The sequence below is a fragment of the Chiloscyllium plagiosum genome, unplaced genomic scaffold (assembly GCF_037043375.1).
Source record: "Chiloscyllium plagiosum isolate Xiang-an unplaced genomic scaffold, Cpla_swu_hap1 HiC_scaffold_7, whole genome shotgun sequence".
In the NCBI taxonomy this organism is placed as follows: Eukaryota; Metazoa; Chordata; class Chondrichthyes; order Orectolobiformes; family Hemiscylliidae; genus Chiloscyllium; species Chiloscyllium plagiosum.
Window position 1 is genome coordinate 60,035,717 of NW_028270145.1, and position 23,503 is coordinate 60,059,219.

Consider the following 23,503-nt stretch of genomic DNA (forward strand, 5'->3'; position numbering starts at 1 on the left):
GGAATGTTAACTCTTGTAGAGTATGTAGTATTTCTTGGAACACTAGCCTCTGCCTGACTACTGCCAAATCTCTTCATTTGTTCTCTCAATCTTGTCAACTTGCCTTCATTACTTCATTTTTAATGGTGTAACATGCTACTTTGAGTGAACTGTGTCACATTCCATTTGTAATTCTGTCATATTGGGGTCACTGGTTCCCAAAGCTCTTTTATAGTATGGTTATTCAGTAACCTTTCCTCATTACACAATACCAACTCCCTAATTTGCTACTCAACATTTTACCCCAGAAATTAATCTTCAATGTACTTCTGGATTTTATCATCCATATCATAGTAGTGATTTGATTAACCCAATCCATGGAGTTCCTACCAGGGGTTGCTGCCCTGTGCTGTTCCTTAGCTCAAAATAAACTGATTATAAATAAATCTTGATCATTCAATTTATAATCCATTTACACTAACGCACTGATTTCATCCATTGTAAGAATACTGCCCTAAATTATTTTCCTTTTTGCCCATCCCTTCTAAATGTTGAATATCTAGATATTCAGTCAGAATTTTCACCTTGTAGCCTTATCTCTGGCAATTAAATCGTACCCATTTCCCTCAATTTGTGCATTCCTATCAACCTTTTTACTAAAGTTATGTGCATTCAGAGAGAATGCCTTTAATTCTTTTTTTTAAAATTCCTTATTTTGATTACACTTTTTGTTTGCAAGTGCTTCAACTGACATTTCTGTTTTATACTTTGCTCCTTACTTTTAGCAGCTTTGCTTCTCAAGGATCTAAGCTCCCTCTCAGGTTCTCATTCCCATACCAGTTTCGTTTGAACCCCCCTCAACAACACAAGCAAATCTCCCTGTGAGAATGTTAGTCCTGCAGTTCATATTTTATTAGCCTCTCCTGCTGATGCCAATGCCCCTGAAATTTGATGTCCTTCCTCATACAACCTCAGCCATGTGTGTTCATTCATTCACTTTCTTTTCTGTTCTCAGTAGCATGTGGGACTGGGAATAATCCTGGGTTTACTGCCTTGGAGGTCCTGCTTTTCAATCTGTTTTCTAGCTCCCTGAAATATGGTTTCAGGACTTCAGAACCATTTGAACTTAAGTAATTGCTGCTGACCTAGATAATAACCTTTAGCTGTTCGCTCCCTCCAGAAGAATGTTCTGCAACTACTCCACCATATCCTTGACCTTGGCAACAGTAAGGTAGCACACTATTGGTAGCAATGGCCATAGAAATACCCTAACTAATCCCCATCATTACTGTTCTTACCCTCTTCTCCTCCTGCATAACTGAGTTGCTTATGGTGCCATTAACCAGCTCTGAATACACTCCTCTGAGGGACTACCACCCTCACCAGTGTCCAAAGTAGATTAGTGAGTGGAATTTAAGGTGACTCCTACTCTAAATACCTATTCTCTTTGCCTGCTTGATGGTCAGCTGTTCCCTTTCTGCCTCCAATCTTCAGTCACTGATTGAATTCTAGATATTTTTAATCACTCTGTTCAGGATGTTATGATACACCTTGGGAGCAGGTAGGACTTGAACCTGGGCTACCTAGCTCAGTGGTTTTGCACCCCAAGAACTCCTACTGATTGACCTCTAAAATGCGGAGTTCAAGATTCTGCAGCTGGTGACCACTTACTGCACATGTGGTCATTTATGCCACTGGTGCATCCATATCTTCACACATCCTACAAGACACACCTTCCTTTTGACCAATCTGTCATGCCATGCCTCAACTAATATCAGTGTTATTTAACTTTGGTTAGCTTGCAATCACTTTTTTGACTTTTGGTATGCTTTTCTTTATTGGTCAGAGTATTGAGTACAGGAGTTGGGAGGTCATGTTGCGGCTGTACAGGACATTGGTTAGGCCACTGTTGGAATATTGCGTGCAATTCTGGTCTCCTTCCTATCGGAAAGATGTTGTGAAACTTGAAAGGGTTCAGAAAAGATTTACAAGGATGTTGCCAGGGTTGGAGGATCTGAGCTACAGGGAAAGGCTGAACAAGCTGGGGCTGTTTTCCCTGGAGCGTCGAAGGCTGAGGGGTGACCTAATAGAGGTTTACCAAGTTATAGATTATATTACTTAGTGTGGAAACAGGCCCTTCGGCCCAACAAGTCCACACCGACCCGCCAAAGCGCAACCCACCCAGACCCATTCCCCTACACTTACCCCATCACCTAACACTATGGGCAATTTAGCATGGCCAATTCACCTAACCTGCACATTTTTGGATTGTGGGAAGAAACTGGAGCACCCAGAGGAAACCCATGCAGACACTGGGAGAATGTGCAAACTCCACACAGTCAGTCGCCTGAGGCGGGAAATGAACCCAGGTCTCTGGCACTGTGAGGCAGTAGTGCTAACTACTGTGCCACCGTGGATAGGATAAATAGACAAAGTCTTTTCCCTGGGGTCGGGGAGTCCAGAACTAGAGGGCATAGGTTTAGGGTGAGAGGGGAAAGATATAAAAGAGACCTAAGGGGCAATGTTTTCACGCAGAGGGTGGTACGTGTATGGAATGAGCTGCCAGAGGATGTGGTGGAGGCTGGTACAATTGCAACATTTAAGAGGCATTTGGATGGGTATATGAATAGGAAGGGTTTGGAGGGATATGGGCCGGGTGCTGGCAGGTGGGACTAGTTTGGGTTGGGATATCTGGTCGGCATGGACGGGTTGGACTGAAGGGTCTGTTTCCATGCTGTACATCTCTATGACTTGGCCTTAAACCTTACAATTAGTGATAAACCTTACTAAGGCTGACTATCCGACTAATACTTAACACATTTTATTAGTTGAAACAAACTTTATTCAAAACCCGTCTTTCTCAGCTGTGTTGTAAATTCTCATGTTGAACCTAACACGGGGTGGTATGGTGGCTCAGTGGTGAGCACTGCTGCCTCATAGTACCAGGAACCCAGGTTCAATTTCAGCTTTGGGCAACTGTCAGTGTGTAATTTGCACATTCTCTATGCTATGTGGGTTTTCTTCAGGTGCTGTGGTTTCCTCCCACAGTCCAAAAACGTGCAGGTTAGGTGAATTGACTGTGCTAAATTGTCCAGGAATGTTAGGTTAGATGGATTAACCATCAGAAATGCAGAATTACAGGGATATGGTAGGGGGGATGAGTCTGGGTGGGATGGGCTGCAAAGAGTTGGCATGGACTTGATGGGCCAAATGGCCTGTTTCCACACTGTTCGGATTCTATGGAACACTCCATTCATTCTATTGGTGTCTCATTTAGATATAGTTGCCTGACCATTTGCCTCTTACCAAGTGTTTTAAAAACCCTGTCCCATTTGTAGAGCTTCTGATGAGCTAATGGCTAATTCTGCTTCCTGCTAGAGTAATTGGCACTAATTTCTTGACTGTCATCTGATTGATAGATACCTGACAATTCCTTGTTTAACAGTCATGATTTGGAGATGCCGGTTTGGACTGGGGTGTACAAAGTTAAAAATCGCACAACACCAGGTTATAGTCCAACAGGTTTAACCCACAGACAACCTCACAATGCTACACTTCTCCAGCTTCCACCCAAAACATATTAAAACAGCCATTCCCTATGGACAAGCCCTACGCATACACCGGATATGCTTAGATGAGGAGGAACGTGACGGACACCTGAAGTACTCAAGGATGCCCTCACAAGAACGGGGTACGATACTCAACTCATCGACTGCCAGTTCTGACGTGCCACAGCAAGGAACCGTAACGACCTCCTCAGGAGACAGACACGAGCTGCAACTGGACTGTTCAGTACTTCCCAGGGGCTGAAAAATTATACCATGTTCTTCGTGACTTGCAACACATTATCAATGAGGATGAGCACCTCACCAAGACCTTCTCCACACCTCCACTACTTACCTTTAAACAACCGCCAAACCTCAAACAGATCATTGTTTGTAGCAAACTGCCCGGCTCTCAGGACAACTCCATACAACCCTGTCACGGTGGACGCTGCAAGACGTGTCAGATTGTGGACATAGATACCACTATTACGTGTGGGAACACCTCCCACCTTGTACATGGCAGGTACTCATGTGACTCAGCCAACGTTGTCTATCTTATACGTTGCAGGCAGGGATGCCCTGAGGCATGGTACATTGGGGAAACCGAGCAAAGGCTACGACAACGGATGAATGGGCACTGCACAACAATCAACAGACAGGAGGGTTCCCTCCCAGTTGGGGAACACTTCAGTGGTCCAGGACATTCAGCCTCGGACCTTCGAGTGACCATCCTCCAAGGTGGACCTCAGGACAGGCACCATCCATGCCCTCCACCTCCTCCATGATTTTCGCTTCCCTTGTCCCCAACACCTTATCTTCACCATGGACATCCAGTCCCTGTACACCTCCATCCCCCATCATGAAGGACTCAAAGCCCTCCGCTTCTTCCTTTCCCGCCGTACCAACCAGTACCCTTCCACTGACACCCTCCTTCGACTGACTGAACTGGTCCTCACCCTGAACAACTTCTCTTTCCAATCCTCCCACTGCCTCCAAACGAAAGGAGTAGCCATGGGCACCCACATGGGCCCCAGCTATGCCTGCCTCTTTGTAGGATATGTGGAACAGTCCATCTTCCGCAACTACACTGGCCGCACCCCCCACCTTTTCCTCCGCTACATCGATGACTGTATCGGCGCTGCCTTGTGCTCCCACGAGGAGGTTGAACAGTTCATCCACTTCACCAACACCTTCCACCCCGACCTCAAATTCACCTGGACAGTCTCAGATTCCTCCCTCCCTTTCCTCGACCTTTCTATTTCTATCTCAGGCGACCGAATCAACACGGACATCTATTACAAACCGACCAACTCCCACAGCTACCTAGACTACACCTCCTCCCACCCTGCCCCCTGTAAAAACGTCATCCCATTCTCCCAATTCCTTCGTCTCCGCCGCATCTACTCCCAGGAGGACCAGTTCCAAAAACGTACAACCCAGATGGCCTCCTTCTTCAAGGACCGCAATTTCCCCCCCGACGTGGTCGACGATGCCCTCCACCGCATCTCTTCCACTTCCCGCTCCTCCGCCCTTGAGCCCCGCCCCTCCAACCGCCACCAGGACAGAACCCCACTGGTCCTCACCTACCACCCCACCAATCTCCATGTACAGCGCATCATCAGCCGTTATTTCCGCCACCTCCAAACGGACCCCACCACCAAGGATATATTTCCCTCCCCTCCCCTATCAGCATTCCGTAAAGACCACTCCCTCCGTGACTCCCTCGTCAGATCCACACCCCCCACCAACCCAACCTCCACTCCCGGCACCTTCCCCTGCAACCGCAGGAGGTGCAAGACTTGCGCCCACACCTCCCCCCTCACCTCCCTCCAAGGCCCCAAAGGAAACTTCCCCAAAGGAATCTGCCACAGATTCTCCTGCACCTCCACACACATCATCTGTTGCATCCTCTGCACCCGATGTGGCCTCCTCTATATTGGGGAGACAGGCCGCCTACTTGCGGAGCGTTTCAGAGAACACCTCTGGGACACCCGGACCAACCAACCCAACCACCCTGTGGCTCAATACTTCAACTCCCCCTCCCACTCCACCAAGGATATGCAGGTCCTTGGACTCCTCCATCGCCAGACCACAACAACATGACGGTTGGAGGAAAAGCGCCTCATCTTCCACCTAGGAACCCTCCAACTACAAGGGATGAACTCGGATTTCACCAGTTTCCTCATTTCCCCTCCCCCCCACCTTGTCTCAGTCAAATCCATCGAACTCAGCACTGCCTTCCTAACCTGCAATCTTCTTCCTGACCTCTCCGCCCCCACCCCAGTCTGACCTATCACCCTCACCTTGACCTCTTTCCACCTATCGCATTTCCGACGCCCCTCCCCCAAGTCCCTCCTCCCTACCTTTTATCTTAGTCTGCTGGACAAACTTTCCTCATTCCTGAAGAAGGACTTATGCCCGAAACGTCGATTCTCCTGTTCCCTGGATGCTGCCTGACCTGCTGCGCTTTTCCAGCAACACATTTTCAGCTCTGATCTCCAGCATCTGCAGACCTTACTTTCTCCTTCAGGACAGGCAGCAGAGGAAAGTGGCCGAGCAGAGGCTGATAGCTAAGTTTGGTACCCAAAGAGAGGGCCTTAACTGGGACCTTGGGTTCATGTCACATTACAGGTGATCACCATGGCACTACACATGCACACACAGATATTCCTACACACACACACTCTTACATACACATGGACACAGGTACATACAGACGCGCACACAGACACCCACACACACCCTTATAGACACACACACTCCCACACATGCACCCCCTCACAGACTTAAGACACTCTGCACTCACTACACACATACACACACACAGACAAAGACCCACGTGCACACATATATTTTATGTGGTGAATTTGTACTTGCAGAGTTACATTGCACTTTGCTCAAAAACTGCATACATTCATGTAGAACTCTGAGCTCAAATACTGCATGAATTTATGTAAAACTCTGTTATCTCACTTTTTAGATTAGAATCAATCTAAACATCAGGTCATAGACAGAGAACACAGGGGGCTAACACCTTCAACATATTGTCTAGCTATCGCCATTGTTAACAGCTAACCCGAGAATGCAACTTTAAAAAAAGATGGGTTTTGTGATTTACACATGAAAGAAGTGAAACTATCACTGTATTCTAACAGATGAAAGGCTTAACAGACAATCAATTTTTCAATGTATAATTTCAGTTACATCACACTGCAAATTTTTGCTATAAATTCTGTGTTTCGATCGAGCCCTCCACAATCACCTGATGAAGGAGCGTCGCTCCGAAAGCTAGTGTACTTCCAATTAAACCTGTTGGACTATAACCTGATGTTGTGCGATTTTTAACTTTGTTTAACAGTGTAATTGAACTACTTGAAGGTTGCCACTTCTGTGTCAGAGCCTGGTTCCTAATCAATATTTAAACCAAAAAAGGGAGAAGCAGGACTTCACATGTGAACCTAATTCACTACTCACCCTGCCTACCATAGCATCATCAGAGAAATGCCATCATATCTGAACTGGTTGAATAAAATAGCTGCCCATTTTAGTCCCACTAACCAGCACCTGATCCATAGCCTTGTAAGTTAATATACTTCAAGTGCGGATCCAGGTTCCTTTTAAGTCAGCGCAGTGTTTCTGTCTCAACCATCAAACTGGGCAGTGTATTTCAGTCATGCACAATACTTTGACTAGATTCCCTACAGTGTGGAAACCGGCCATTTGGCCCAACTAGTTCATACTGACCCTCAAAGAGTAACCCACCCAGACCCATTTCCCTCTGACTAACGCACCTCACACTACGGGCAATTTAGCATGGCCAATTCACCTGACCTGCGTATCTTTTGGACTGTGGGAGGAAACCGGAGCACCCGGAGGAAACCCAAGCAGACACGGGGAGAATGTGCAAACTGCACACAGTCACCTGAGGCTGGAATCGAACCCAAATCCCTGGCACAGTGAGGAAGCAGTGCTAACCATTGAGCCACCATGAAAATGTTTTTCCTCATGTTCCTTCTAATCATTCTATTTTGAAATCTGTGTATCCTGATACTGATCTCTCCACAATAGACAACAGATATTCTCTGTCAACTCTATCAAAGCCCCTCATTATTTTTTATACCTTAATTAAATCATTCCTCAAGCCGCTATATTTTAAGGAAAACAACTCATCTACACAATCTTGCCTCACCTGCAACTTTCAAGCTCGGGCCACATTCGAGTAAATCTCATTTTGAATACACTCTCAAACAATTAGGTCCTTTCTGTAATGTGCAACCAGAACTGCACACTCACCTCCAGTTGTAGCTTATCTCATGTCTAATGTTGTTTGGTCATTACATCCCTGCTCTTGTATTTAGTAACTCCCAATGAAGGAAGGTATCCCATATATCCTTTAAAGCACATTATCTATGTCTCACTCAACTCTAACTCTAACTCAGGCATAGTCCATGATCGAAATGTGCACTCCATAACTGACCCAACTTTACAGCTCTGCTATAATCCAGGCATGAAGTGTGATGGACAATTGAATAATTAAATGCTACAACTCAAGCACGTCAGATGGATCAGTTTTTGTCCAATGTGTACAGGAGGGTTTCCTGACACAGTATGTCGAAGGGCTGACAAGAGGGGAGGCCACATTGGATCTGGTGCTTGGTAATGAACCAGACCAGGTGTTTGATTTAGTTGTAGGTGAGCGCTTTGGAGAGAGTGACCATGATTCATTTACATTTAGTTTAGCGATGGAAAGGTACATGCCACAGGTCAAGAGTTATTGATGGGACAGGGCAATTATAATGCGATTAGGCAAGAATTAGGATGCATAGAATGGGGTAGCAAAATGCAGGGGATGCAGACAATGGAAAGGTGGAGCTAGTTTAAGGAACAGATATTGCGTGTCCTTGATAGGTATGTCCCTGTCAGGCAGGGAGGAAGTGATAAGGGAAGGGAACCATGGTTTACAACAGAAATTGCATCTCTTGTTAGAAGAAGGAGGAGGCTTATGTGTTGATGAGGCAAGATGGTACAGATGAGGCGATGGAGAGTTACAGATCAGCTAGGAAGGATTTAAAGAGAGAGTTAAGAAGAGCAAAGAGAGGACAAGGGCAGTCTTTAGAAAATATAATAAAGGAGATCCCGAAAGCTTTCTATAGGTATGTGAGGAATAACAGGATGATTAGGGTAGGAATAGGGCCAATCAAAGACAGAAGTTGGAAGTTGAGTGTGGACCCTGTGGAGATTGGAGAGGTGCTAAATGAACATTTCTCATTGGTTTTCACTCAGGAAAAGGAGAATATTGTCGAGGACAAGAATGAGGTACGAGATATTAGACTAGAAAGGATCGAGGTTAGTTACGAACAGGTAACTACAAGGAGTGAAAGTAGACAAGTCCCCTGGGCTGGATGGGGTTTATCCGAGGATTCTCTGGGAATCTAGGGAGGAGATAGCAGAGCCTTTGTCTACATGTTTGGTACCAGAGGACTGGAGGATTGCAAATGTTGTGCCCTTTTTCAAGAACTGAAAATGTGTTGCTGGAAAAGCGCAGCAGGTTAGGCAGCATCCAAGGAGCAGGAGAATCGACGTTTTGGGCAGGAGCCCTTCCTGAAGAAACATCGATTCTCCTGCTCCTTGGATGCTGCCTGACCTGCTGCGCTTTTCCAGCAACACATTTTCAGCTCTGATCGCCAGCATCTGCAGTCCTCACTTTTTCCCTTTTTCAAGAAGGGCAGTAGAGATGACCCAGGTAATTATAGACCAGTGAGCCTTACTTCTGTTGTTGGAAAGGTTTTGGAAAGGATTATAAGAGATAAGATTTATAATCATCTAGCAAACAATAATTTGATTTCAGATAGTCAACATGGTTTCGTCAAGGGCAGGACGTGTCTCACAAACCTCATTGAGTTTTTTGAGAAGGTGACCAAGCATGTGGATGAGGGTAGGGCAGTTGATGTGGTATACATGTACTTCAGTAAAGCCTTTGATAAGGTTCCACATGGTAGGCTATTGGAGAAAATGCAGAGGCATGGAATTGAGGGTGATTTAGCAGTTTGGATTAGAAACTGGCTTTCTGAAAGAAGGCAGCAAGTGGTGGTTGATTGAAAATATTCAGTTTGGAGTCTGGTTACTAGTGGTGTGCCACAAGGATCTGTTTTGGGACCACTGCTGTTTGTCATTTTTATAAATGACTTAGACACAGGCATAGGTGGATGGATTAGTAAATTTGCAGACGACACTAAAGTTGGTGGAGTAGTGGACAGTTTGGAAGAATGTTACAGGTTGCAGGGGTACTTGGATAAACTGCAGAATTGGGCTGAGAGGTGGCAAATGGAGTTCAATGCAGCTAAATGTGAGGTGATGCACTTTGGGAAGAATAACAGGAAGGCAGAGTATTGGGTTAATGGCAAGATTCATGGTAGTGTGGAGATGCAGAGGGATCTTGGAGTCCATGTACATAGATCCCTGAAAGTTGCCACCCAGGTGGATAGTGCTGTTAAGAAGGCATATGGTGCGTTAGGTTTCATTCGTAGAGGGATTGAGTTCCGGAGCCGCAATATCATGCTGCAACTATACAAAACGCTGGTGCGGCCACACTTGGAAAATTGTGTACAGTTCTGGAAGCCCATTACAGGAAGGATGTGGAAGCATTGGAAAAGGTGCAGAGGAGATTTACCAGGATGTTGCCTGGCCTGGAGGGAAGGTCTTATGAGTAAAGGCTGAGAGACTTGAACCTGTTCTCATTGGCAAGAAGAAGGTTAAGAGGGGATTTGATAGAGACATACAAGATGATCAGAGGATTAGATAAGGCTGTCTTTTGATGGAAAGTATAGTTTCTGTGAAGTGTATAATAATTTTTTGCCTATGTACGATCATACATTTTAAAGTTGTTTTTTTCCCAATCCACCTCAGCTAATTTACTCCTCGCAGCTTCACACGTTTCTTTGCTCAAATTTAGTGCCTCGGCTTCAGATTGAGCTACCTCACTTGTAAACATTTTGGCCCAGATATTGTAGTGATCCAAGAGTCATTATAATAGACTGGAGTTGTGTGTCAGAAACATGTGGAATCATCAATATTGCAAACTGCACAGTAGTTACCCAGGGGATTGAATATTCATAAAGATGTTGTTCATACCTGGAACCCTTGATAGACTCCATTGAAGTTGGGAAATTTGGAGCCTTCAGACTTACTGAAGTTTAATAGTTACCCTGGAATGGTAAAAGGATTAAAATTCTAAACACTTACTCCTTGCAAGTATTAAATTGCTAAATTCCCAACTACAACTCTCCTAATCCCTTACACATGCTGGACTCTTAACAAGCACTGTCTCTTCTCGAGTTAATTCCACCCCACTCCTGACCCAGATTTACTGGACCCAACACCTGCCATAAACCTGACATGTCCCTGCCGAGGCCTGTGATACCCTTTGCCACCTGTTGAGCTGTTAGAACAAACAACCCTTCCTTACAACTGATGCCCAAGCTGACCCTCTACCACCACCAACCCATTCCTGCTCTTTACCCCAAGCCCTCACTCCCCTAGCCTAAGTATGCTTACCTGGCATTTGCTGACCTTACCAATCTGGCACTTTTCACCCCTTCCTCACCTGGCACCTTCTTTACTTACCCTTTCACAGGAGCTGTCAAGGTGGCCGGCTGTGCTGCTGGACATTTAAATCTCAAAGCACAGCACACTGCTGCAGAATTGTTTGTGGCTTCCATGCTGCTTCTTTCCACTGCTGGACATGTCAATTCCTGGACAGTTTTGTTCAAGAATTTAGAATGTGGAAGAGACCTAAATGTGAAGGGTTTTTTCTAATCTAATTGGGTTTGGAAGTAGTTTCCAAAGCTGGTCAAAATATCTGGGTCAATGTAATATTCTATTACTTAGTCATCACTTAGCCCTGCAAGTTCTCTTAGTAAAGATTATCAATCGTCCCTTTTTGTTCTATCATACTTGATCTAAAATAGACTGCTATCTTGTTTGTTCCTCATCTGTTCTCTAGTTGGAAACAGTGAATAATGGCTCATGGATATTTTTTGGCTGGAGGAATGTTTGTACTGAAGTTCATCAGGGATTAGTACTGGGAACCTTGCTTTTCCTTATACTTATTAATGATTAAGATCTTGGTGTATAAGGGATTTTTAAAGTTTGTGAATGATATGAAACTTGAATGTGCTGTTTTGTAAACTGTGAGGGGACAGTATAGAACTTCATTTTAAAACAGAATCCTGCTGGCATGCCCACATGTCTGTCTTCGTCAGGCTGCAGTGTTCCAGTGAATCATAGAGCAAACTGGAGGAACAATGTTTCATCTTCAAACTAAACTCTTCACAGCTTTCTGGACTTAATACCGCATTCAACAACTTTAAATTGTGAACCATCTCTTCACCTTCTTTCAGCTTGTTCACATGTCTCCTCCCCATCATTACTGCCATAGCAGGAGACACACCATTGTTCTGCCATTGTCACATTCTGATCACTTAACCTGAACTGTCAATATCTTTACTCCATCCACACCCAACACCAACTACTCCCCACCCCCCACTCCCTAAACTATAGCATAAATGCTATCCCCTCCACACTTCATTCCGCTCTGCTGCATAGCATCTAGACTCAACATTAGCTTGCATTCTCTCCATGGATGCTGCCTGACCTGCTGTCATCTCCGACATATGTTATTGTCACTTCAAAAGGACACTTTGGAGGAACAGAGAGATAGGTGGCCCATGAAGTTCAATATGGAAATATATGATCCCAGCTGATAGTAATCCTGAACAAGTTAGTTCCCATTGTGAGGCCCATTTTGATAGACCATAAAGTTTGGACCAATACCGATCCAAACTAGAGACCCAGACAGACACTGTGGCAAGGACTGAATGACATCACAGGTTTTAAAAAAAGACAATACAAGATGGCAGACAATGACATATCCCTCCCAGATCATCTCAACGCCTTCTATGTTCGCTTTGAGCAGAATTTTGGCGGAGAGGTAACACTTATTCCCACAAGTCCTGACAAACCTATCTGAACAGACACTGCATCAGAGGTCAGATCAGTTTTCCTTCTTGTGAATCCAAGGAAAGCATGGAACCAGATGGAGTACCAGATTGTGCACTCAGAGCATGCACAGATCAATTGACAGAGGTCTTCTAGGACATCTTCAGTCTTTCTCTGAAGAGGGCCAACATCATCCCTGTGTCTAAGAAGGCTCATGCAGCATGTCTCAATGACTACCACCCAGTGGTCCTAACTTTGGTGGTCATGACGTGCTTTGAAAGGCCGGTCATGGCATTAATCAACTCCAGCCTCCCCACTACTCTTGACCCATTCCAATTTGCCTATCGGACCAACAGATCCACATCAGATGCCATATCACTCGCCCTTCATTCCTCCCTAGAACACCATGATACCAAAAACAGCTACGTAAGAATCCTACTCATTGACTACAGTTCAGCCCTCAACACTATTATGCCCTCATTACTAAACTTAGTGATCTTGGACTCAGCCCCACTCTCTGCAACTGGATCCTCAGTTTCCTGATCCACAGGCCACAATCAGTGAAGATTGGGAACAATATTTCATCCTCTCTAACACTCAACACTGGAACCACTCAACCCCCTATTGTACTCACTGTATACCCATGACTGCGTCGCCAAATACCAGACCAATGCCATTTACAAGTTTGCTGATGACACCACCATAGTTGGTCGAATTTCAGATGATGACGAAACAGACTACAGACGGGAGGTGGAAGACCTGGAAAAATGGTGCACTGAGAACAACCTAGCTCTCAATGGCAGCATAACCATGGAACTCATTCTTGATTTTCAGCAGGATGTTACTCATGCCCCCTACACATTAACAGCACAGAGGTGGGACAAGTGGAGAGCATCAAGCTTCTGGGAGTGTTCATCCACAACACGCTTTCTTTGTCTCATCATGTGGATACACTGGTTACAAAGACCCAACAATGTCTCTTCTTCCTCAGGCAGCTGAGGAAATTTGGCATGACGGCAAATACTCTTGCCAACTTTTATAGGTGCGCCATCGAGGGCATTCTGCCTGGATGTATCACTACCTGGTATGCCAACTGTACTATTCAAGATTGGAGATGGTTACAGAGAATGGTGAACTCGGCCTGGGCAATCGCAAAGGCCAACCTCCCATCTATAGAATCCATCTACTAGGCCCATTTACTATCTATGCTACTTAACTGTGTGATCTGCCTGTATTGCTTACAAGACAAAGCTTTTCACTGTGCCTCAGTACACGTGACAATAAATTCAAATTGAATTCAAATCAATTCAATTCAATTTTATTTTTGCTGTTTGTTTACTGTGGTGGTCTGTCATAAATGTAACTGTCAATAGATATTTTCAAGAGACTGCTAATGTACTTTGAACAAAAGAATATAAGGGTTAATTATTCACAAAAAGAAAAAACTAACAATATTATATTTTGCTATTATACAAAAAACACTTTTTGTGGTCTTATTAAAAAATCAGAAATAAAGATTCAACCTTTTACTCTTAGCAACAATTTTACAGAAGCTCAAATAAAACAAAGAACTGTGAATGCTGAGCTGATCTGGCAGCATCTGTGGAGAGAAAGCAGAGTTAATGTTTTGAGTCCAGAATTCTGAAGGGTCATGGACTCAACATTAACTCCTTTTTCTTTCCATAGATGCTGCCCAACCTGCTGAGTTTCTCCAGCAATTTCTGTTATTATTGCACTCAAAAATCCATGAAGGATCACCCTGTCTCCATGTTAAAGTTTCTTGTCCAGTTGGCATAGAATTATAGAGTCATAGAAATGTACAGACCCTTCGGTCCAACTTGTCCATACCGACCAGATATCCCAACCCAATCTAGTCCCACCTGCCTGCACCCATCCCATATCCCTCCAAACCCACCCTATTCATATTCCCATCTAGATACCTTTTAAATCTTGTAAATTGTACTAGCCTCCACCACTTCCTCTGGCAGCTCATTCCATGCACGTACCACCCTGTGCATGAAAAATGACAATAATAGGTTTCTGAAATTTTTTTTAACTGACTTCATAAATACTTGCAGAGCAATCACATTTGTTTTCCATATATTTCAAGTTTAAGCAGTTCTTTGTTTCTGAAATTTTCTTCTAAGCCATTCAGATCATTATGAGCATTTGGAGAGCCAGTGCAGACATCATACACCACTTGGTCATCTCCTTTTGCAATTCTATGCTTATGCTAATGTTAGATAACACTTGCAACTCTTTTCATTAGAAAGTTAAAGGGAAACAACTCTGAATGAAAATAAATTTAATTGAAGATAGCATTGCATGTGGAGACAGAGAATTACATTTGAACTACCTTGAATTTACCCTTGGACTCATTCTGTCATTCTTTTAACTGTCAGAGAAAACCCTAATTCAGAGTGAATGAATAATCTCCATGCGACTGTCAGATAGCAGATGCGGAATGCAGTTTTAGAGTATTGATGCAGTCTTTCTGTTAAAGTAGTTCTGAGCTGACTAGCCCTATGGATCACTAAGGAATACTATTACTGCTGTTGCGGCTGAAGTATTCCATGAAATAATTGAGCTGTACAGTCATTTACTATGCACCAACAGAACATTGAGCTATTAAAAAGACCAATAGTTTAATTTATATGAAGAATTGTTTAGACCTGTCATTTTGTGTTGAATAAATTTGCTACCTTGTTAATTGTTTAGAATTCAGTAGTACTACCAAATATGGCTTAGGCTGAATGCTGATTACTTCATTTTGGAGAATTCCAAAGCCTTGAATAATTTTAAAAATAAACAGAGTGGATTGCATTACATTGATCCTAATGTTCATGTTAATTGTAATTAATTGCTATTTTAAAAAGTATATACAGTAAAAAGGAAATGGATAATTTATTATGTAAAACTAATTCATTAAATTATTTCTAGCTAAATATGTAGAATGTTAACGTACTTGTCTCATTTGTTAGGTTGTAGCTTAAAAATAGTTTTAACTGCATTATCTACAGATCCTTTATATAACTGATGATGAATATTAAAGTGAACATTTTGGGGTCACATTAAATATTCTGTAACAAGAAACTGATGTATCTTCAAGTATTGATTCACATCTCATTCAAAAATGTTGCTGTTTCGCAGGTGTTGAGTTTGGCTTAATTTTCTTATAGTACAACCAAGCTGAGCTCATGCCAGACGTGAATGGCATTTGTCACGAAAGGCCAGAGGGAAAAGACATCTGAGAATGGTTACTGAAATTGATTCATATTATTCAAATTCAGTTTTAGCATGTAGATAGCAGATGGATGCCATCTGTAGCCAAAGACCCTTTTGGGTGTGAAAGATTGGTAGAAATGCTAAGCAGCTCTCCAAGGTGAAATCACGACATAAATTACCTTTGTTCAGGTAACAGAAGCAAATGTTTCATTTTAACATTAACCAAGGATGCATTTGGCTTAACATAAGTTTTCATTATGGAATGAACTATGTTACCCAAATATGAAAACAAATGGTTTCTCTAGGTTCCTGAAATAACATGATTGCCAATTAATGTACTTGAAATGGCAATTCCCTGCAAAAGTAATTATTCTTCCAAATTAGCAAAGATTGATAATTTTCTTTTCACCCTCTATACAGATGCAAGACAAAAGTCTACCAAGATAACCTTCCAGACACGAGTGTGGTCATTGTTTTTCACAATGAAGCCTGGAGCACACTGCTTCGCACAATTCACAGTGTTATCATTCGTTCATCCAAAAGGTTACTTACAGAGATTATCCTAGTGGATGATGACAGTGAAAGAGGTAAAATTAATCTTTTATCCATAACAGTAAGTATTGTCATGAGAAGTATCATTTCTATTAACTGAAGGATAAAAATGTCGTTGTTTGTTCAATAATTCAAATAAGCTTTGACAAATGAGCTAATATTTAGACCTGTTATATTTGAGTCTATTTATTCACTAACCAACGATGAAGGATAATAGTTGTCATGCGCGATTCTGCTTTTGCTGCCCCTTTAGCTGACGTTAAAATGCAAGTCTGACAACCATGTAATATGATTAATCCTGCATGGGATCCCTTGAATCCATTTTGTTTCAGTTTATCTCATAGTAATAATGATGCATGCTACATCATTAGCATGTTTTGCAAGCCACCAACAGATTTTGTGGGGCTAACTGGATAAGCAGCAATTTCAAGTAGGTAGGAGATCTGCAATGCTAACTCTCTGCCCAAAGTTGATAATGCTGTGAAGTGGATGGAAGCAGAACTAAGAGACTTCGATTCAATTGTAACAGATGTTGTTAAAAGCTTATTGTACCATCTGGACTACCATTGGTTCTTTAAAGGCAAGGAAATGGTGGGATGATTGGGTGCTGAGACTTAGAAACTCACTGTGAGCATATCCAACTCAGAGTATGTTGGCAGATGTGTGACTGGCAGCTTAGTCTGAGGAGCAGAAACACATAGAATCTTGATTTTGAATAAAACAAAAATAAGTTACCTGCTGCAAATAAATCTGTAGAGCATTCCAACTACAGCCTGTCAATGACTTACCATCACTGTTTTTAATTTCAATGCATGGGGCAATTCTAGGCTTCTATGAATAACTGTTGTCATATGCATTAAGCAAGTTATAGGTGCATTGTACTGTAGACCTAGCAAATGCTGCACATTTACACGTTTATAACCAGGAGAAATATGTTTGAGCACTCAACTTATATAGAGTGACAGAATTTCTCTAAGATCCAAGGAATTATCATTTGTACGTTGTGGTCAATCATCAGCAGGAACTAATTCTGCTTTCCCAAATGGACAGCTTATTAATGCTTGGCAGTATTTCATAATTGACCCTGATCACCCTGGATGACATTAGATTAGATTAGATTCCCTACAGTGTGAGAACAGTCCATTTGACCCAACAAGTCCACACCGACCCTCTGAAGAGTAACCCACCCAAACCCATTTCCCTCTAATTAATGCGCCTTACACTATGGGCAATTTAACATGGCCAATTCACCTGACCTGCACATCTTTGGACTATGAGAGGAAACTGGAGCACCCAGAGGAAACCCACACAGACACAGGCAGAATGTGCAAACCCCACACAGACAGTCACCCGAGGCTGGAATCAAAGCCAGGTCCCTGGTGTTGTGAGGCTGCAGTGCTAACCACTGAGCCACTGTGCCACCGATAGACACTGATGGACATTTGTCTGTGAAATATTTTTGACTGAAAAGATGACTAAGTGGCTACAATGTACTATAAACCTGAACCAAAAGTTCCACTTGCTCAAAACTGATTCCTGCTGGAGTTACCAGCTGTAATCTGCACCTTTTGTGGTGCTGGATGGACAACAGGACCCCATATCCTCTCATCCACATTTGCAGGCATTAGAGAAGATGAGCCGACATGTGCTGCCATTCAGAGGAATAGTAACTCATGTAACCCCACTGGAACAGATATGTGAAAGAGCAGTATGATCAATAAAGACCCACATAATGCTCATTGATAAGCTGATTATTTTCTCAAATGGAGGAGAGTCTTCTCTCCTAACACTTGAGTAATCTATGGCAACAGTCTAAGTATTTTTCCCCCCTTAGGGCCAACATTATGGGGAGTCTTCTGAAAGGGTCCCTGTCATTGACGTACATATCACCCTGAGTGTCAGACTCAGATGACAATTTGTCAACATAAATGTTCTCTGAACTGTAATGAACATTTGAATAGAGAGTTTACTAATAGGTGATGTGATTGTAAGTAAAGATATAGGGAAAGGCGCAGTGGGGCTGGCAGCAATAATATGGGTTATGGCAGGAATTGAATTACAGCATTAGAAGTCTACAACTATTGCATACTTCCTATGACTTCTTCAATAACATTCTACCTAGACTTTACAACATTTCCCCCTTGTTTGATCTACAGAGTGCAGGATTGAGCAAATTTCACTCAGTGTCTTCCCTTTGACACAAAAAATATATTGAAAGTTAATGCTGATTATCTTTGACATGAGTTAAAACATAGAAATCAAAATCTAATGTGTGATAACAAATATATGATATGTGTAGTGAGCAGTTAGATTCTGCGTAAGACTTTTAATCGGGTGATTTCATGTAAGATGGATGGAGTGAACCTGGGAAAGCAGTTCAGTAGTCTTTGTTCAAAAAATGTGTTGAGTTGATACTTGCTGATCAGAAGGTTTCCTCTTGGCTTTCCATTTTGAAATGTTTACACTGGTTTGCAAGAGGAACAGGGTGGCTATGCCACTTATAAAAGGTATATGATTTATCAAGTAAAAGTAACAGCTTACAACAACATGGAAAGATAAATGGTTCTCTTCAGGTTTAAAGTGCATTTTTACTGCAGAGAACAAAGAGACAATTCCTGAGCTGACAGAGATCTGATAACTTCTCGGTAGCTTGTTCCTAGTCCCAAACTCGTTGGTTGCGTGAGAACCAATCACACTGTTGTTGGCAGGCAAAAGGCCTTTGTCATTGATAACATTCATGGACGAGTCAATTTCTTGTTGATAACCAAAGCTCCAGGTGAACTTAGAGCCCTTCAGCTTTATGCAGAATCTAATTGCTCATCTACAATCTAAATTTCAATTACTGCTGTTCAAACAGCTGTTTATATGATGCTTGCCATGACTGACAGATTTTTTTGTTTGTTTTTGAAAGCATACAATAATCCTTACAAAATACTGGTTTTAAAACAGTTCTTTCTTACTTTAGTGCATAATTTTAAAACATGAAAATAAAAAGAATATGGTCTTAACAGATGCCTTGTGATGAAATTACCCAATCTATTGCAATCAATTCACACCTCAAATGTTTGTAGTTTCCTTTTTTTAGATTTAAGATATTAGTTTTGATTTCAACCACTTTGTGTTCTATTCCAGTGAAGAATTCAATTTGGTTAATTTTTAACAAGATTAATTTTTAACCTCTTCTCAATGCACAAAACCATTTCTCGAGGAACAGGATACTGATTAGGAATGATCAGCCATGATCATGTTGAATGGCAGTGCAGGCTCGAAGGGCTGAATGGCCTACTCCTGCACCTATTGTCTATTGTCTATTGAGTAGCCTGCCCCCAAGGCGTTTCTTCAAAAAACTAGTCTAAAACGTCATCTTGTATACACTCCAGGAATTCATCTACCACAGTACTATTGCGATTTTGGTTTGCTGTGCTGATACGTAGATTAAAGTTACTCGTGGATACAACAATACCCTTATCATATGCACCTCTAATTTCTTGTTTAATGTTACTACTGTTTCGAGGCCTGTACTGAACTCCCGCTAATGTTTGCTGTCCCTTGTTGCTTCTTAGCTTAGCCCAAATTGATTTCGCATTCAGATTTCCTGCATCAATAACCTTTCTCACTATCGCATGCTTTCATCTTTCACTAGCAATGCCACCTTTCCATTTTGCCTTACTAACCTCCCTAGAGATTGATGGCCTCGGTAAATTCAGCTCCCAGCCTTAGTCACTTCGCAGCCATAAAACTGAAATCACAAACCTATCATACCAGTATACAACTAGTTGTCTTGTTAATTCATTTATCTTATTGCAAGTACTCCATTCATTCAGATATGGTACCTTCAGACATGCTCATTGACACTTTTATATGTCTTTCTGTGTATCAAGCCCTATTTGCTGCTAGCCCTTGTTTCCTTTGCTTTCAACTTTTGCTTTCCATTTTTCTGTCTTCCATTTCTACTTCTTGTTTCCCTCAATGTTGGTCTCCCTGCTCAGGTGCCTGCCCCCCTGCCAATATACTTCAAATCCTTTCACACTGTATTAGCAAACACCAATGTGAGGATATCAGTCTGGTTTCTACTGGGGTTGCAGGGGACACAGACCAGGAGATCCTAACTGCTCACTGCTTAAAACAGTTCTTTATCTTGTTATTTTGCCAATTGATGTCCTCCGTTAGAAGGGTGGAAAATCAATTAGAATAGTGTTGGCTTATCTACTGTAACTAGACCCTTGATAATTTCAAACAAATGTATCAAAATTCCTCTCAACCTTTTCTAAAGAACAATCCCAGTTTTCACAAATCTCTCTATGTAATTCAGGTGTCTTATCTCTGGAACTATTCTTGTAATAGTTTTCTTCACCTTATCCTGTGCTTTCCTCTCCTGCTGACAGTGTGGTGCCTAAAATTGATCACAATCCTACAGTTAATGCACATTTTATTGAAGTTTAACATAACTTCCTAGTTTTCACGTTCTTTGTCTCAATTTGTAAAGTCATGGATCCCACTTGCCTTAATTACTGCTTTCCCATTTATCCTACCACCTTCTAGAATTTATGAACATATACATGGTTTCTGTCTAGAATCGTATCCTTTATTTTGCCTTTCCTCATTCTTCCTACCAAACTATCACTTCATACTTCTCTGCATTAAACTTCAACTATCACATGTGCACCCATTCCACCTCTCCTGTCTGTGTCCTGTTGAAGTTTTTAATTCTCACCTCACAGTTCACAATAGTCTACAATTTGAGTCATCTGCAAATTTGGAAATCCTGCCCTACATGAAAGTTTTTGAAAGTAATTCAAAGTTAGCCTCTTCTATCTTGCAGTAATATTGGCCTACAAATATTTTATCAGGTTCTTGAATGCCCATGGATAAATTCAAACAACTGAGACTTTTGAGTCAATCTAATGTTAATAATTAGACTAGGCCAAAGCAAAGATTTATGTTAGGTCTGCGATTGAACAAATTTGTATTTCTATTAATTCTGTATGTGCAAAATGAAGAAAGACTCATGACCAGTGGATGCACCAAAGTATTTTCCAGCCATTGAATGACTCTGAGTGTGGTAATTATTGTAAAGTAGGAAACATGGCATCCAGTTAGATTACAGAGAGTGAAATTGGTTGAACAGGCAGGATAACTCATCATCAACCTTTTAACAGCACATGTTTCTACTTGTACTTTATTCTTTCATGGGTTGGGAATGCTGCTGTCAAGGCCGGCATTTATTGCCATCTTAATTGCACTTGAACAGGATCGTTTTCTAAGCCATTTCAGAAGGTATTTAAAAGTAGACTACACTGGCGTAGCACATGTAGGCCACAGCTGGTAAGGCAAGTAGATTTCCTTCCTTAAAGGACATTAGTGAGCCATTTTTATCTGCTGAAATCCATGATAGTTTCTTGATCACTGTCATAAGCTTTATCTTCTTGTTATATTGATTGAACTTAAATTCCACCAGCTGCTATGGTGGCAGCTGAACCATATCCCCAAATCATTACCGAGTCACTGGATTACTGATCCAGTGACATTACTATGCCATCATTTCCTCCTCCCTCCCCAACCCCCCCACCAGCCTTAGCAAACTAGGTATATCTGAGCACTTTTTCTGCTACTAATGAAGTTAATGATCAAGTCTAAATCTCTTGTGATGCTGGCTAACATTTAAGCATGTATTCTATTGTATTATAAACAGGTAATGTACTGTCACTGTAGACTCAGAATTGGATATTGCCTTCTGTTCAAGGTCACACATAGATGTAAGGCAGACAGATCCTGCTATATTTGCTAATGGAAGTTAATCTTGTTAACACTGAGATGTGCCTTTGAACATATACAAAAGACCAGTCTCTCAGTGTTATCATATCACAACTGCCATCTGTATTTTTTCCCATGTGAAACCACACATCACCCAATTTAACAGAACTACAGACAATACTGATGTGGAACTTACAGGACCTGTTCATTCTTGCACTTCACTCATTTGGAGTGATGGTTTCAATTTTGTTAAAATTAACTTTGATTTCTCTTCACAGATACTGCCAACCTGCTGAGCTTTTCCAGCAATTTCAGTTTTTGTTTCAATTTTGTACATCTTGATTGTAGAATAATATAAAGTGCTGAAAATTAAACTTACATTTAGTGAAGCTCAATTCAAGCTACTTCCAACAAATATTTTTGGTAATTTGCTACACAGTATTCAAGCTACAAAAAAACGTTCACAGTATGAGTCATGCTTTTAATCCTCAAATCTTTCTGCTTTATCCTCATTTAAGCACATTAAGGAACAGGCGGAAATCTTACTAAGCAGCTTTCAGTAAACCACTCTTTGAGAACAAGTATGCCTCATCTAGACAAATATTTAGTAGAATATCACACCGATTTGAAACAAAAATGACAATGCAATTTTTTTTTGCGGAAATGATTTTATTTTGGCATTTAAATACCCTTGATTGTTGTCATTGCATTTTGACACATTTTCACAAACATGTCTTTTGAATCATGAATGGTGGAATTGAGACTCAAGCGAGCAATCCCAAGATTAACATTATATCCAATGATAAAAATGCTATGTGTTTAATCTATTGGTGTTAAAATAACTGTAATATTGAACACTAGAAGGCTAGAAACACATAGAGGAATCATTTCACTTGTGCTCAGGATCAGAAGGCGAAGATAGTAACTAACAGGAGAAGGGAGTTGTTCATAAACAGTTATTGAGTCACACAGCATAGAAACAGATTCTTAGGTGCAATTCATCCGTGCTGACCAGGCTTCTGAATTCTCTCTAAACCTTTCCTATCATGTACCTGTCCAAATGTTTTTTCAATGTAACTGCGCTTGAATTGACCACTTCCTCTGACAGTTCATTCCATGTATACCCATCCTCAGTGAAAAAGTTGTCCCTTAGGACCATTTGAAATGTTTTCCCTCTCACCTTAAATCTATGCTGTCTAGTTCTGGATTCCCCCAACCTAGGACAAGATCTTGTTTATTTATCTTACCCATGCCCCTCATGATTTTATAAACCTCTAGAAAGTCACACCTCAGTCTCTGATGCTCTGGGGGAAAATAGCCCTAGTCTATTCAGCCTCTCCCTAAAGCTAAAACCCTGGCAACATCCTTGTAAATCTTTTCAAGTTTAACAGCATCCTTCCTATGGCAGGGAGAACAGCATGGGAAATGATATTTCAAAACCAATGTCCGAT

The 23,503-nt window shown here is 41.8% G+C and overlaps 1 protein-coding gene across 5 annotated transcripts in view; it reads left to right on the plus strand.

Moving 5' to 3' along the window:
* Positions 1–23,503, plus strand: part of galnt13 (polypeptide N-acetylgalactosaminyltransferase 13) — a 421,608-nt gene that overhangs the window by 209,907 nt on the left and 188,198 nt on the right. For all 5 annotated transcript variants that reach the window (XM_087989066.1, XM_043693775.2, XM_087989067.1 and 2 more), the window contains exon 4: positions 16,167–16,333. In XM_087989066.1, the coding sequence (XP_087845192.1) occupies positions 16,167–16,333 (167 nt within the window). The remainder of the gene's footprint in view (positions 1–16,166; positions 16,334–23,503) is intronic.